General features: G+C 38.0%; 1 protein-coding gene and 1 pseudogene across 1 annotated transcript; both read left to right on the plus strand.

The window, feature by feature from the left end:
• Positions 1 to 599: 599 nt before the first annotated feature.
• Positions 600 to 1,453, plus strand: LOC118545338 (olfactory receptor 5G25-like; annotated as a pseudogene).
• An 8,668-nt stretch (positions 1,454 to 10,121) lies between these two features.
• LOC118545339 (olfactory receptor 5G25-like) lies at positions 10,122 to 11,065 on the plus strand. The gene is given in 2 exon segments (XM_036107498.2): positions 10,122 to 10,317; positions 10,320 to 11,065. Coding segments are annotated over 2 exon segments (942 nt in total).
• The last annotated feature ends 5,655 nt before the right edge of the window (positions 11,066 to 16,720 follow it).

Below are 16,720 nucleotides of genomic sequence, written 5' to 3' on the forward strand. Positions count from 1 at the left end.
TAATAGCTGTGGAGGAGAAGGGTTTTCCCATCTTAATAATGTGAGTTACGTTTTCAAGCTGAATGCACTCAGGATTTGAACATTTTATTTATTTTTGCAATTTTCCTGGAATGTGCGTTCAGCACTAGTTATTATTTTTCCATTCAACCAGAAGGAAATGGAAACTAGATGTTGTTGTCTCAAAATCATGAAACTAAAGAGCTGAAGGCAATTTTGGATGATCCATATAAGTTAAATAAATAAGTAAAACTCATAGACATTAAGAATAAATTGCTCAAGGTCACACAGACAGCTAGCAAAATATCCATACCTCAGAGCCTGGGAATTTGACTAATTCCATGAATGTTTGCTGTGCTTTTCATGATTTTTAAACAAGTTATTTAGCATATTATGATTTAATAAAGCTGAGTAGCAAATGCAAGGGTGTTTGTTATATACATCTCTGTAACTTTTTATGTATTTGTTAATGGGTTAAAAAGCTATTAATTATTAACCTATAATTACTGATTATATTGCTAGCCCCCAGTTAACTACTGATCTATAAAAACTTTTTTTCTTGCTCTCATTACAGATTGTCCCCCACAATGGACAATAATCAAACAGCAGTGACTGAATTTCTTTTTGTGGGGCTCACAGATCATCTTCCACAGAAGATTCTTCTCTTCTTGGTATTTCTTTTTGTTTATCTTGTCAGATTGGGGGGAACTTGGGGATGGTCACCCTGATATGGATGGATTCCTGACTCCAAACCCCCATGTACTTTTTTCTCAGCCACTTGTCTCTTGTGGATGTCCGCTCCTCTTCTTCTGTTGTTCCAAAGATGTTGTGTGATACTTTTCTGGAGAGAAAAATCATCTCCTTTGTGGGCTGTGCTGTACAAATGTGGTTTTTTGGGCAGTTTGTAGTGACCGGGTGTTTCCTCTTGGCCACCATGGCATATGACCGGTACATAGCCTTCTGCAACCCCTTGTTGTATAAAGACATCATGTGCCAGAAGGCCTGTGTGCAGCTGGTGAAAGGGCCCTATGCCATGGGCCTTCTAAGTTCCATTATCCATGAGACCTTCACGTTTCGCTTACCCTTCTGTGGTCCCAATGTGGTCAACCACTTTTTCTCTGACATTCTCCCTGTTCTCTACCTGGCATGTGCTGATACCCAGAACAATAGGTTGGTTCTTTTCATTATGGCTGGATTAATAGGAATATTCAGTGCCCTGATCATCCTGGTCTTCTATATTTTTATCCTCAAAACCATATTGAATATCCACTCTGCTGATGGGAGGCGGAAAACTTTCTCTACCTGCTCCTCACACCTGTCTGCTGTGGCCATCTTGTATGGGACACTTTTCTTCATTTATATACAGCCCAATTCAAGTTCATCTCAGGACATTAATAAAATGGTTTCTGCAGAAAGACATGTATCATATGAACTCACTGATATGAGGAATTCTTAATCTCAGGAAACAAACTGAGGGTTGCTGGAGTGGTGGGGGTGGGAGGGATGGGGTGGCTGGGTGATAGACACTGGGGAGGGTATGTGCTCTGGTAAGCGCTGTGAATTGTGCAAGACTGTTGAATCTCAGATCTGTACCTCTGAAACAAATAATGCAATATATGTTAAGAAAAAAAAAAAGAAGAAGATAGCAGGAGGGGAAGAATGAAGGGGGGGAAATCAGAGGGGGAGACGAACCATGACAGACGATGGACTCTGAAAAACAAACTGAGGGTTCTAGAGGGGAGGGGAGTGGGAGGATGGGTTAGCCTGGCGATGGGTATTAAAGAGGGCACGTTCTGCATGGAGCACTGGGTGTTATGCACAAACATGAATCATGGAACACTACATCTAAACTAATGATGTGATGTATGGTGATTAACATAACAATTAAAAAAAGAAACTGCAAAGAAAAAAAGAAAGAGGTGGACTTGGCTTAGGGAGTTGTGACTTTAAACCTTGAGTCTTCCAATTATCAAGAGGATTAAAAGTTAACATGCAGTGTTGTGTTAGTTTCAGGTGTAGTATATAGTAATTTGACAGTCTTAAATTTGCATGTGCCTGGATATTAATTGATAATTACACTTTAATCATTCTTACTGTCATTTCAGAGTGTATAGAAAGCATGACCTGTTGGAGTTCTGCTTTTGTAAAGATAATTTTTAGAACTAAAACCATATCATTTTAAATAAATTTCTCTGGTATTTGAAAAAAAAAGAGAATTAAAAGCAAATCCTATACCATTTCTGGTTCTCAATGTTTTAATTTGTAAAGTGAGGGCAACTGACTCAGTGCCATCTAAATTACTTTTTTCCTAAAATTCTATGATTTTATACAATATGTCCAAACTCCTATGAATGCTATCTTTTCATACAGCTGCAAAAAAAAGGAAAGAATAACTTTCTAGCTCTTTATATAATCATATAATATCCCCCAGTTTTGCAGTTTTCCTTTCTAGGGACTTATTCTCCCTTTCCAATCCTTGAATTCAATACATTACCTGCAAGGCTTTTCAACTCAGTACTTTATAATAACACAAGTCTGTGTTAAAAATAATTGAGCACAAAAAATCTAATGAAATTTTAACCCTTTGTAAACAATAAATGGAAGCCCTAGGTGGAAGTTCTCAGGAAAAAAGTGTTAAATGAGTGAGTGAATAAGACAAAAAAAATACACGTACAGTTACTTAAAGTCCTAATTATCATCTTTCTTAACAACCTGGACACAGGTGTGGTTTAAGGTCCTATTTTCCAGATCAATTTCTTTCATCCTTTTTCTGTTCATTGATGTTTTTTTCTTTTTTTCATTTTTAAAACTTTTCCAGCTTTATTGAGCATGATTGACAAATATAATTGTAAGATATTTAAATTGCACAATGGGATGATCTGATATATGTATACACTGTGACAGAATTCTCTCCACTGAGTTAATTCACACATAACCTCATATAGTTATCTTCTTTTGGAGTTGGTGAGAACATTTAAATTCTACTATCTTTGCAAATTTCAGTTATACAATAGAGTGCTCTCAACCACACTCACCATGTTTTCTATTAGATCCTCAGACCTTATTCATCTTACAAGAGAAAGTTGGTGCCCTTGATGTCTTTTCAACCCAAGCTGATTGAAGACCCCCATCACTCCTCATGGGAAGGATCACTTCCCAGGATTACTAATGTGCATTTTCTCTGTCTGCAAGTGCTTCTAGTTTATGGTCTACATATGTTCCTGACAATTTTTATTTCCACTGCTTTACCTGTTATGGTACTACGTGCCTACTCTGCTGTTCCATGGGATTTCGAAACTAAAGTTGTCCTTTCTTCCACTCTTCAAATGCAAGCCATGGCTGTTCCTCTCCTCAAGCAACATTTATTCTCTTCTGTTTTCCTCTTCTCCTTCTCCCTCTGTTCCCTTCCTTTCCCTTTCTTTTCTTTCTCATGACATTAGTGTATGAGAAATGATGTAGATTGCCATTGATTTCGAGGGAATATATCACATCTAAACTGAGTCTTTACAAGCAGCAAAAATCATTGGCTTTATTTTCCCTCTTCATGTTACACCATCTTGCATCTTCTTATGAGAAAACTTTTTTGTTTTTTGTTTTGTCATTTTATGTACATGGTAGAGCCCATGTTTTCTTAGGAAATGGTCCATAATTAGACTTCAATTCTCTCATTTTTATCATGGGGTCCTTCTTCATTGAAGCTGGCATCCTTCTCCAAAAAGTCACTTGCATAGTGTGGCTGTTTGCACTAGTGTCTGTGGATTTGTAGGCTGGCTAAGTCTCAGAAGAAATGGTTAATACTTTGATCCAGTTTTTAACTCAGTCTCTTGCTTTCCTCCACATCAGGGTCATATTTATGGCTTGGTATTTTCTTGTGGTTCATGGAATGATAATAAATGTAGAATGTCAAATTTATTTATAAACTCTTAAGTTTATTGAGTCAATGGTTTTTCAGGGAAGGCGAATGGGCATATTCTAGGTGCCATAACAGGAAGACCCATGCTATATAGTTTATCTAATCCAGCAATTTGACCAGGACTCAAACAAGCTCATGTGATTGTTGTTGAAGAGTTTAGCTGTTCTGTTTCTTAGGAGGCTGATCATATTATTTGAAGAGGCTTTTGTAAACCCTGACACTTGGGCTGACACATTGAACACACATGGAGTCTAAAATATTTTCTTGGCAGTGACGCTGAGAATTTTAATCAGGTCAAAGATTTTCTTTTTAATTTTACTGTTTTGCTCACTGATGTACCTGAAGCACCTAGAACACTACTTGATAAAAGTACTGATGCATTAAATGAATGAATACAGGGGTACATATGGAGCCAAAATATAATCCACCATTTTCCTCTTAAACACTTATGCAATCCCCTTCCACTTCTGTTCCCTTCATTGCTGTGACAACGAGGGAGGCAAAAGGGAAAATTTTCTGGATCAACCTTCCAAGATTATCTGTTTTTTTCATCAATATTTTGATGTATAGCATTTAAATGGTCATTTAGGCCCAGAGATCTCTGGTATTCCCATACTTTTCAGTTGTCATATTGTGCTGTCTGAGTTTTTGAACTATTAGCCCTTGTAATTGAGACATACTAGGTTCTGTTGATCTTACATAGCAGAAACAAGAAATGTAAAAGTGTAGAGAGTAAGACAAGATACTCTATACCATACAAATGAATTCTTTACCATGACACAGCTGTCATGCTAGTAGGAGAGGAAAAAAAAATTGATGTAACAGAAAGGAATATCTAGAAACAGATGGATGAATGGTTTGGGAATTTATGCATGATACATTTAGCACTTCAAATTTCAGTTTTCAGTTTTCTTGTATAGGAAAGTCGCACCAGGCAAGAACAATTGCAAAGATAACTATGGAGAATCACCATATCAGATATCAAATCAAATATAACATTCACATTTTAGTAATTAGAAATGTGGCAGTAGATTCCTTATTTTAGTATAACTGTGGTGGCAGAAAAATAGTAAAGAATGTTGTCATATTTCAAGTAAATACTAAGAGAAGATGGAAGAATAAAAGACATATTATTTTAGTTAGATCATCTATTCCTGCCTTCTGGTCATTTAGTACTGCCTACTGGCCTCTACTGTCTGGGGATCCTATTAGCACTGTGGCCATCAGCTAGCTCTGTATTTCTCTGACATTGTCTCCTATTGCCAGTCTGTCTAGAGAGAATTGATACCGCCAATCAAATTAGTGATACTAGTGCCCTCATGTCTTTTCTAAAGACAGTAGAGACTGTAGCAGAAATGGACCTGTATCTCTAAAGCCCAATGATCTGTGTGGTGAGATCAACTTTTGGTCTCTTGGATCAGTCATAATTTTGGTGGAAATGAATTCCAGGAGGTGTATAAGGGAAGAAGTCAAAAGCCAGCCAGGCAGTCGAGGCCAACAAAGATATAAAAGCATTGTCCCAAGTCTGGTCCTTAGAATTCAATCTTGGCTCACTTCTTCCTTCTCCCATCCAGGAACAAACTTCTGTCTGTTCAAGTTTGATCTTCCTAGGATGATCTCTCAAAGAAACAACTAATTCTCTTCCATTCTCACAGAAAGTTCATGTTACCCAACACCTTCAAGAAGTTAATCTAATTTTTCTTCTGCAGCTACATTCTTAAAATTGTGTGTCCACTTATTCATTTACTCATTTGTTTAAAAATATTTATTGAACATTTACCCTTTAAAGCACTATTCCAGAAGCTGGAGGTATAAGTGTGGAAAAACTAAACAAAATCCATACTAGTTGTTGTAGGGTGGTATGATGTGATAAAAATTCAATGTTATGTAATGGTAATTGCTTCGGAAAAAAAAAAAAACTGTAAGAGGGAAAGTGGATGAGGCTTGGAATTGGGTTAGCTTTACTGTTTAAAAAGGATGATTGAAGATGGCCTCTATGATGAGCAGAAGTCTGAATGAAGTGAAGAAGAAAATTGTGCAGGTACCTGGAGAGAAACACACTAGAAGCAGAAGGAAGAGAGAGGAAGATTCTGAGGTAGAATCCTACTTTGCTTGTTCCAATAGGAAGTGAACTGGGGTGCCTGGGTGGCTCAGGTGGTTAAGCGCCTGTCTGCCTTCAGCTCAGGTCATGATCCCAACGTCCTGGGACTGAGCCCAGCAACACACAATGGCTCCCTGATCAGTGGGGAGTCTGCTTGTCCCTCTGCCCCTCTCCCTGCCCTTGCTCTTGCTCTTTTGCACTCTCTCTCTCAAACAAATAAATAAAATCTTAAAAAAAAAGAGAAAGTGGACTGAATATCCTGACGAGAGGTAGGAGAATCCAGATCTTTCTATTCTTCCCCTTCACTGAGCTTTTATGAAGTTTGAATGGGTTAATACTCTCTAAGCAGCTTTATGAAGTTTGAACCCAAACTCATTTTTCTACCCTTATATTTGAAATTTTTATACAGCCAATGTGGACTACTTTTGTATCTCAAAAATGATGTCCAAACTTATAGCTCTCTTTTGCTGCATAGGCACCCCAATCCACCTTATTTTTATCTACCTACATTTACCTCCCTTTGAGATTAATCACATCTAAGAGACTATTTTCAAACCCTTTGGCTACACTGATCCTACCATCCTGGTAACTCAGGGACCAATCATGGAATCCCTCCTGCTGCTGTGTATCCAGAATCACCTTCTGATTCTAATCTCTCTGAAACAAGGCTCTATTTTAGATTCTCAAACCTGCACAGTGCCAAAGGCTGGTGATATCATGCAGCAGTAGAGGACTCAAAACGGCCCCAAACTGGATTTCAGGGGTGCCTGGGTGGCTCAGTTGATTGAGCGACTGACTCTTATTTCAGTTCAGGTCATGATCTCAGGGTCTGAGATTGAGCCCCAGTGTCAGCCTCCATATTCAGCATAAAGTCTGCTTAGGATTCTCTCTACTTCTCCCTCTGCCCCTGCCCCACTCACACTCTTTCTCGCTCTCTCTCTCTCTCTCAAATAAATAAATAAATGAATAAATAATAAAAAGTAAAAACCAAAACCCCAAAATATACCTGGATTTTGAAGTGTGTGTGTGGGTGGTCCCAAAGGGAGAGATAGGTTTATTTTGTGTAATTACAATAGATTTAAGTCACAGTATTTTTCTCTTGAAATAACTTTAATATTTTCTCTATAGACCTGATCTCCTGAGCTTTTTTTTTTCTCCTTGAGGGAGTTGTCTCCACAACAACCTTTAGAAAAACCTCTGCTGTGTATTGGGCAGATTGATCAATTAATGCCTTTTTGAAGTGTTATTGGAAGGCCCGGGTTTCAAGATGGTATCACTGTACTGTGTATCTTCCTAGACACCTGGAGAAGCTGAGAAGAATGACAAGTCTATCTTTCTAGGGTAATTGGTTTTTATAACAGGGAATGCTGCTTTCATAATTCATTATGACATAGACAGGCAATGGGTCTAGGGCATGTTTCTTCCGATAGGTGCATTAAGTGATTTCCTAAATTGCCTTTAGGAATTTAGAGAACAAAAAATGAGTTCAGATGCCTGGAAAAGCATCATCTCTAAGATTACCATGAAGAATAATTTGGTACGAGTCAAATGCTGAGTCTGTGTCTTTTGGTTTAAATGACTGAACTTGAATGTACATGTTGGTTGAATTTTGTGTTTGGCATAGAGATAGTGAAATGTGCTGCAGGATTTATGGCTCATAGGTTGTTAGAATTAAGAGGCCTTGGCTTCTCTGGCTCTTAATTTCTTCCCTTTCCCTATGTTGGATCTTATAAGTAGAAAACAAACCTCTGAATCTGCTGAGTTGAATTCCATGCTGCTCATGCCAAAAATCACATGCATAGATTATATTATGGTTCCTCTGTTTTAGAATCTTTGTCCTGGGTATGGCCAGGGCAAAATAATGTTATAGGCATTTCTATATTCAGGAACTATGGTCTTTGCACAGGATTTCAATTTGAACACAAAAGTTTTAAAAACATAATAATTATAAGTGATGTGTGTACTTACCTTTGTTTACAAAGGCAATTATTTGAGGTAATAGATGTGTATATTCTAGTTTCAGTTTTACAAAATTTTATGTCCTGAATTTGCAGCTCTCCATGTTCCTTGAGTAAATATCAAATACAAATATCAGTGACCTGGGATGAGTTTATATGTCTAGAGAATATTAAATTCTTGAACATCTCACTACGAAGGTATTATTTTTTTCTGACGAATCTTGGATTCCACCCCTCCAGGCCTTTTCTTTCCAAGCTCCATTGCCTCTGAGACCACAGGACATCAGCAGATTTCCATTTCATTACTTTCCTGTTAAGCAAAACCCTTTCCAAGCTTTCTTACCGGGGGAAAGTGTTTTTAGATTTCTGTCGATACTTCTCCTACTGCACAGCCCATTGATATTTTTGTGTGATTGCATTGTTGGGAATCATTATGATTATTTTAAGGTCCGTGTGCCTTGTGCCTCTCTCCCTCAATTTCCCATTTTTGGGGGGACCAATCCATACTTCACATTCCTCTCACTTCCCATTCATTCATCATTTTTTAAAAGTTTTCTTCTGAAATAATGATCCACAGGAAGCTTCAAAGATATGCAGAGAGGGTCACATACCCTTCACCCAGGATGGTACATCTTACTAACTACAGCACAACATCAAATCCAAGAAATTGATATTGGTGTGACAGTGTATACTGTCCTATACCATTTTACCATGCCTGTAGATTTGTTTAACCCTTGTGAACTCTTTCATTTCTACAAGGATCTCCCTGTGCTACCCTTTTATAGCCACACCTTCACCCTTCTCCCCACCTTTCTGAATCCCAGGCAAGCACTAACCTGTTCTCCATTTGTATGATTTTATCATTTGGAGAATGTTATATAAATGGAATCATAAAAGTTTTGAACTTTTGAGGTTGACTTTTTTCAACTCAGTGTAATGCTCTTGGGTGTATCCAAGCTGTTGCATGTATCATATTTTGATCTCTTTCCTACTAAATAGTTTTCCATGGTATGCATGTACCACAGTGTGTTTAACCATTTACATATTGTAGGACATTTTGGTTCTTTCAAATTTTTGAACTTCTATGAATAAAACTGTATACATTTTTTTTGTGGACATAGATACTCATTTCCCTGGGATAATTGCCCAGGGATACCCCTATAATTCTTAAAATATTTATATTTCTCTCTCAAGCACTTAATAACACTAGTTGGGCCACAACAGCTATTCAATATTTAAAAAGTGGTCTTTCCTTTGATGGCCTAAAAATATCAGTGGAGTCACTTGATTAATGAGAATATACACCATCAATATGGGGGATCACAGGTGTTTTGGAAAAAGAGTCATAGTGAGGATAGTGTTGAGGATGTGATCATGTCGTAAAGCTAACTTTTCTTGTCCTCACCTTGCCCTCCTCCTTGGACATCAAAATGTATCTGTTAGATAACTCCAGCAATTATAGCTATAGAATCTAAGGAGACTGAAGAAGTAGTTACATTGCCCAAACCAGTTTACCTTTAATCGGCAGTGAGAATGGGTATCATGTGGAATTCAATGAATTCCCATAGCCTTTTTCAATCAAACATTTAAAAAAAATATCCTTGGTTCAAAGCTAAGTACTTTTAGAAATATAACCTAACATAATTAGAAGAGTTGCTTTAGATAATCCCCAATGTTCACCTGTAGGTTAAAAATCTATGATTCTAGGGCACTTGGGTGGCTCAGTTGGTTAAGCGACTGCCTTCAGCTCAGGTCATGATCCTGGAGTCCTGGGATCCAGTCCCACATCAGGCTCCCGGCTCAGCGGGGAGCCTCCTTCTCCCTCTGACCCTCTCCCCTCTCATGCTGTTTCTCTCTCTCTCAAATAAATAAATAAATAAAATCTTAAAAAAAATCTATGATTCTATTAAAAAATTCTGCTTCTGTGGAAGAAACTAAGGAGCCCTGTGAGGTTTAGTGACTTAATCTGCAAACAAATAGTTTGCAAATAGATTGCTTGACCAAGAGATGTAGAATTCAAGAGAGTTGAGGGTAATGATATCCTTTTTTAACTGAAAAAAATAGAAGTTAAATTCATTTTTAAAAATAATTTAATTACAAGTTGATTGCAAAGAAAAATCTTTCTCTTTCTCATTACAGATTAAATCAGAGAATGGATTATAGAAATCAGACTTCAGTGACTGAGTTTTTTTTCATGGGCTTAACAAATCACTTCCAGTACCAAGTTGTTCTCTTTGTGATATTTCTCTTGGTTTATTTTGTCACTCTTCTGGGAAACATGGGGATGATCACCCTCATTTGGGTGGATCCCCGACTCCACACTCCCATGTACTTTTTTCTCAGCCACTTGTCTTTGTGGATATATGCTCCTCTTCTGTCATTGGTCCTAAGATGTTGACTGATACCTTTGTGGAGAAAAAAGTAATCTCTTTCTTGGGTTGTGCTGCCCAGTTATGGTGTTTTGTTCAGCTTGTAGTGACTGAATGTTTCCTCCTGGCCTCTATGGCATATGACTGGTATATGGCCCTCTGTAAGCCCTTGTTGTATACTCTCATTATGTCTCAGCGCATCTGTGCGCAGCTGGTGTTAGGGCCTTATGCCATAGGTCTTATGATTGCCATGACCCACACGACACTTGCCTTTCGTCTGCCTTACTGTGGCCCCCAAATCATCAATCACTTCTTCTGTGACGTTCTTCCTGTTTCGTCCCTGGCATGTGCAGACACCTATGTCAATCAGATTGTACTTTTCATCTCGGCTGGAGGTGTAAGAGTGGTCAGTGGTGTGACCATCCTGGTTTCCTACATTTACATCATCATCGCTATCCTGAGGATCCACTCTGCTGAGGGGAGGCACAAAGCCTTCTCCACCTGCTCTTCACACCTGGCAGCTGTCTCCATCCTGTATGGGACACTCTTCTTTATCTATGTACGCCCTAGTTCTAGTTTCTCCCTGGTCATCAATAAGGTGGTTTCTGTGTTCTACACAGCTGTGATTCCCATGTTGAACCCCCTTATCTACAGCCTGAGAAACAGGGAGGTCAAGGATTCATTCAGAAGGACATTTGAGAAGAAGCAGTTTCTAATGAGTAAGTAAACTAGATTCCATTTGTACTACAGATTGAGAGGAGATATTTACACAAGATGCAAGAACATGGGCTGAGCGATGGGAGTGCAAATTTTATGTTCAGATTCATTTTTTATTATGTTATGTCATTGAAAAGTCACAGAAAGTCTCTAGGTTATAATTTTCTAATTTGCCATTGACCAGGAAGGAGTTTTAAATCGTTAAGCTGAGATGAGAGGATTATTGAGCCTTAGTGCTTTGAAAATATTTTCAAGGATTGTGAGTAGAATATGAGAGGTTCTTTGTTAAATCCTGAACAAATGTTAGAATCATCATCAGTGACTTGCCAGTACTTCTGTTTAGCTCACAAGGTGTTGAGATTCCTCAGTTGTCTGCAAGCTTGGCCTTGATTCTTTAAACATAAACCATTAACAAATGTATTATGGAAAAAAGATAAAAACTTCAACTTATAAGATATATAGGTCCTGGGAGTGTAATGTAAACATGGTGACTCTAGTTAATAATTCTGTCCTGTACATTTTTAAGTTGCTAAGAGAGCAGATCTTAAAAGTTCTCTTCACTAGAAAAAAATGTATAATGACATAAGGTGACTTATGTTAACCAAAATTATTGTGGTAGTCATTTGGTAATATATATGTATATGAAACCAGTATGTTGTACACCTTGGTCTAACACAATGTGATATGTGAATTATATATCAAGAAAATGGAAAAAAGTGAATTATTCAGCAAGTATGTAACTATATAGTGCTCTGAAATACTACCTTCGTGTTTGGAGTAGACATTTTACAAAGGCCTTGTACATCCCCAATGCTCCTCTCATAGTACTAACTGTTGAGATTTTGCCACTCTAGTTACATGAGTCGTGCACGTGAAAGGCAGAATGCAGTTCAGTTTTTTAATAAAGTGTTTATTGTTACGGTGATTTACTGAATTTTGTGTCATAGGCAGAATGCGATTTTATTTTTGCAGATGTTCAGTCTGGCACACGTGAAGAATCAATGTATTTCCCATGACCACATAACTTGGGTCACACTTTTATTTTCTCCAGGACCAATATTCTTTCAACCATACTTCTGTGTTTTATTTTCTGGAACTTAGTAACAAGTCTAAGAAATGAGGGGATCAACCATATTTTTGTGCAACTCTAAGACTCAGTGAGAGCCACACCCTCTCTTCTCTTGAAGGCCTTTCTTTACAGGATGTAAATCATCTGTAAGGCCCTAGAATGTGCTTGTCTTGCTTGTTTTTCACCAAGCTTTCTGCCAGTTTCTGTGACTGTGTTGAGTAATGATGTGAGTCAAGATGCTATTTAATTAAGAGTCTAAGAATGGGAGTCAAAGAATGTTAGAATCAATAATTAAACAGTTTTTTATATAGGCCTCTTATGAGCCTGACACTTTACTGGTTATTATTCATATTGAGAAGAAAAGTCCTTCTGGAGTTTTCAGGCTAGTGTAAAGGAAAGACAAAGAAACAAGAAGATTGAAAAATATTTACATATACATGGTGATTCTTTGACAAACATAAGATAATCAAGAAATATACTGATTACTCAAAGAAGAGGCAGTATATTTTAGGAAGGGTAATTTAAAAAAAAGCCTCTTTAGGGATTGGCAAAGTTGAAAAAATTCTTTTTATAGTATGGCTTTTCATGGAATCTAGAGGTCACTATTTGGATCATCAAAGGAGAAAGAGCCCCCTTCCCCATATAGTAACAGACGCTTCTGGGTATTCTAGCACCGAGTTGGGTGCGTGTGTTTGGGGGGGCCTAGAGTTTGCAAGCTAATTGATTTTGATCTTCAGAATATTTTTATTCATTCCTTTAGATGATGTAAGTTTTGGGAATGGGCAAGGTTGAAAGTAGGAGGGCACATGATATGTTTTATTGGGAGAAGGGATTTATTATATGCCATGTAAATGCTGATAAAAATGATCACTTTCGAGAATAGATTAAAGTACTTGTTATCTTTCACCAGGTGACTCTCTGCTGCAGAAATTCGTAAGATCTTCCAGCACTTTATGCTGGATTAATTGTGGTCTATTTCCTACTCACTCCAGGCCTCTGTGTGCCATGAAAACAGGACCATACAAAGAGCTGAGCTGATTGTCTCAGTAGCCTTAAGCAGTGCAGTCTGAACTCGTTTTGAGGGAGGGGGCAGCACACTGTTCAAGCCACACTCCTCTTCAGTGATGTGTGCACCATCCAGAGGCTTCCTTCATGGGACTTTTTCAGTCATTCTTGGGGTCTTATGTGGCCTTTCCATTTTCTGTTTCCTCATCCTGGCAGTGTTGCCAGTCAATCCTTACCTCATCTGAGTCTCTCCTCAAATGTGATTCCATCCAAGAGGCCCCCTGGGCCTCTTTACCTCAAATAATTCTCTGTTCTTCCCATATCTCAACTATTTACCTTTTTTTCTTTATTATTTTTCAAACATGCTCCTGTAGTTGCTTTCTACTGCAGCATAAGAAATTGCCACAAAGCCAGTAAGTTATAACCACACAAATTTACTGCCTCACAGTTTCCCTGGGTCTTGGGTCCAGGTCCATCATAGCCTGATTCTCTTCTCAGGGTCTCACAAGGCTGAAACGAACCTGTTGCTAGGGCTCAGCTCCCTCCTACAGGCTCCGGGGAAGACTCACTTCCAAGATCACTGGTGTGTTTGAGAATATTCAATTCCTTGTTGCAGGGCTGTGTGCCTATTCCCCAGTGGCGGTCAGCCAGGGGCCTCTCAGCTCCTCGGTGTTGCTCACCTGCTTTCTGTTGTGGCCCTTCCAGCTTTGGACCAGCAGTTTCTTCTCTAGATCTCCACACATTTCCAACCTCTCTGACTCTTCTGCTCTGTGCTGGAGAAATCTTGGGACCCACCCATTCATCCAGGGTCATGTCTCTTGGAAGGTTAACTGTGTCATATATTATAACATAATCATATGAGTGGTACTTCATCATATTCAGAGATTCCTGGGATTAGGGCAAAGATTAGAGATCTTTACAGGACCATTTTAGGAATTCTGCCACCCACACTGATGCTCACAGAATAAACATCTACACTAAAGAACAGTAGTCTGTGAAGGGGAAGAACTGACGTTCGAGGTTGTCCTTGTTAATTTGTGCGTGTGTGTTTTCTTTGCTGGATCTGCAGTTCTGATTTTTTTTCTGTTTGTTTCTATGCTAACATAATTTTTAAAGCAGTTATTAGTGTAGAATTTTTATTCTCTAATAGTAATGCTATTTTATACATTTGGTGAGGATCTGCTATATCATAGACACTGTACTACGTGTTTTTGAAAACATCTTACTGAATATTTCAGTTCCCTTTGGTGATATGAGTTATTTGATCCACTTTACAGTTGAAGAATCTGGGGCTTTGGAGAGCCTGAGTCACATGCATCCCCTCAGGCATCTTCTAAATGAAGGAGGTACTTCTTGACCCCACTCTGAGCCCTCTCAGCTCCAGGCTTTTCATGCAGCCTTGGTAAGGGCATTATTGGGACAGGACTTATTCTCTTTTTGCACCAGTATTTCTCTGGGTTCACATTTGCTTATTCCAGACAAAAAATGAGGACAATTTGATGTCGACAGTTATCATTTAAGATGATCATTCTGATAAGATTTGTAAAATGATGTAACTAAAAAGAACTTGATGTAAAGCTTCCAAAGGTAATCACTTCTCTTTGATCATGGAGTGTACTTTGGAAAATACAGTATTTCCGTTGATTCTGATGAACACTTTCATTTCAGCATATTTTCGTTTTGAAATCAGGATTTCAAGTTATTCTTTGAGTAAATTGGTTTGACTATAAGGTTCTTCCTGTGTAACCAGCATCCTCATTTTGTCAAAAACTCAGAAAATAGAGACATATGTTTAGTAGGACTTTTGATAATGCCAGTTCAATCCAGGAAGATATGAACCTTCACTTACTAGAGTGTTTATTAGTGAGGGACGTAAGGCATAAGCAAAGAATGATATACGGTGGCATTTCTAAGTTACAGAAGAAAGGCAAATGCTACTGTAGAAGTTCAAAGAGAGTGATTATTTTTGTCTGTAAGGTATCAGGGAAGGCTTCCTGGATGAGGTTATAATTTAGCCATACCTTGCAGAACAGATGGAATTTTGACTTCCAATGTTTCAGTAAGTGAGAAGGGAAAGTCAGAAGGGTTGTAAGGAAGGAGGGACATATGGGTCTGTGTGGGAACAGCAAATCAGCCAAGTGTGCTTGAATCTTATAATGTTCCCATGGTGTGAAAGGAAGCTGTCAATGTAGGTCCTGCAGGACTGAAGAAGTAATGTTAAAGTGAATCCAGACTTAAATCTTCCCAAGATATTGCCGTGATTCTGAAGTTTATATGGAATGCAAAGGATCCAAAATATCCCAGTTAATCTTGAAGAAGACAAGTCAGGTGGGATGTCTTCCTCTACTGAATATAGACTTACAAAACTATAGAAATTAAGATAGGATTGGGACATCTGGGTGGCTCAGTCAGTTAAGCATCTGACTCTTGATTTCAGATCAGGTCATGATCTTAGGGTCATGAGATCGAGCTCTGCATTGGGTTCCATGTTGAGAGTGGAGCCTGCTTAAGATTTTCTCTCTCCTTCTCCCTTGGCTCCTCCCCCCTTTTTTTTTCTAAAAAAAAAAAGTCAAGATCAAGAATAGACTAATAGTCCAGTGGGACAGAATAGAGTGTTCAGGTGTATTAATGAATGCATGCTAATATCTTTATTATTAAGGAATATACAGACCTAATACATGGACACTTCATTTATGACAAGGGTGACACAGCAGGGTAGTGGGGAAAGAAAGGATTGAAAAAAAAAATTGTGTTGAATCCATTGGATGTCTGAATGGGAAAAAAAGTGGAATTTTATTCCCATCTCACAATACACATTAAGATTAATTACAGATGATTTGGAGATTGAAATGTGAAAGGCAAGGAATTAAGGCATCTAGAAGATAATATTGGAGAATACCTTTATGACATATGATAGGAAATTTTAAAAAAGTAGTCTACAAAAATACTAAATATCAAGAAAAATATTGATTCCCTGAACTACACTAAAATAAAAACTTAGGTTTACCCTTAAGAGTGTAAACATGGAAGCCACAGAAGGAGAAAGTGTATTTACAAGGCATATAAATGACATATTTGGAGTATATGAATAACTATTATAATTTTTAAGGAAAGACAGGCAATCCTGTGACAAAATGTGGGTAAGACACTTCAACAGCCAATTCATGAAAGTGGTTATGGAAATGGCCTATAAATACTGCAAAATTTCTCAATTTCCCTAGAAATGGCAGCTAAAGGCACAATGAAATACCACTATACACTTACCAAAATGGCTAAAATGACAAACAATGACTCTCGTACAGTGCTTACAGAGGTGTGAGTGATGGGTTTGGGACAACTTCCTAAATTCTTAGTCAATATGAAAATATCTGTACCCCATAACAAAGAAATTTTGCTCCCAGGTATATTCCCAAGAGAAATACATGATCATGAACACCAAAGCACATGGTGTTCATTGGATGCTCAGTAGAGAAAAAAATCACCGAAGTTAAAACGGGGCAAATGCTCAACAACAAAGTAATTGATAAATCATTTGTGGAATATTAATATAATTGAGCGCTAGCATCAATAAAATACATGAACTAGAGATTT

This window comes from Halichoerus grypus, chromosome 11 (genome assembly GCF_964656455.1).
Source record: "Halichoerus grypus chromosome 11, mHalGry1.hap1.1, whole genome shotgun sequence".
NCBI classification, from domain to species: domain Eukaryota; kingdom Metazoa; phylum Chordata; class Mammalia; order Carnivora; family Phocidae; genus Halichoerus; species Halichoerus grypus.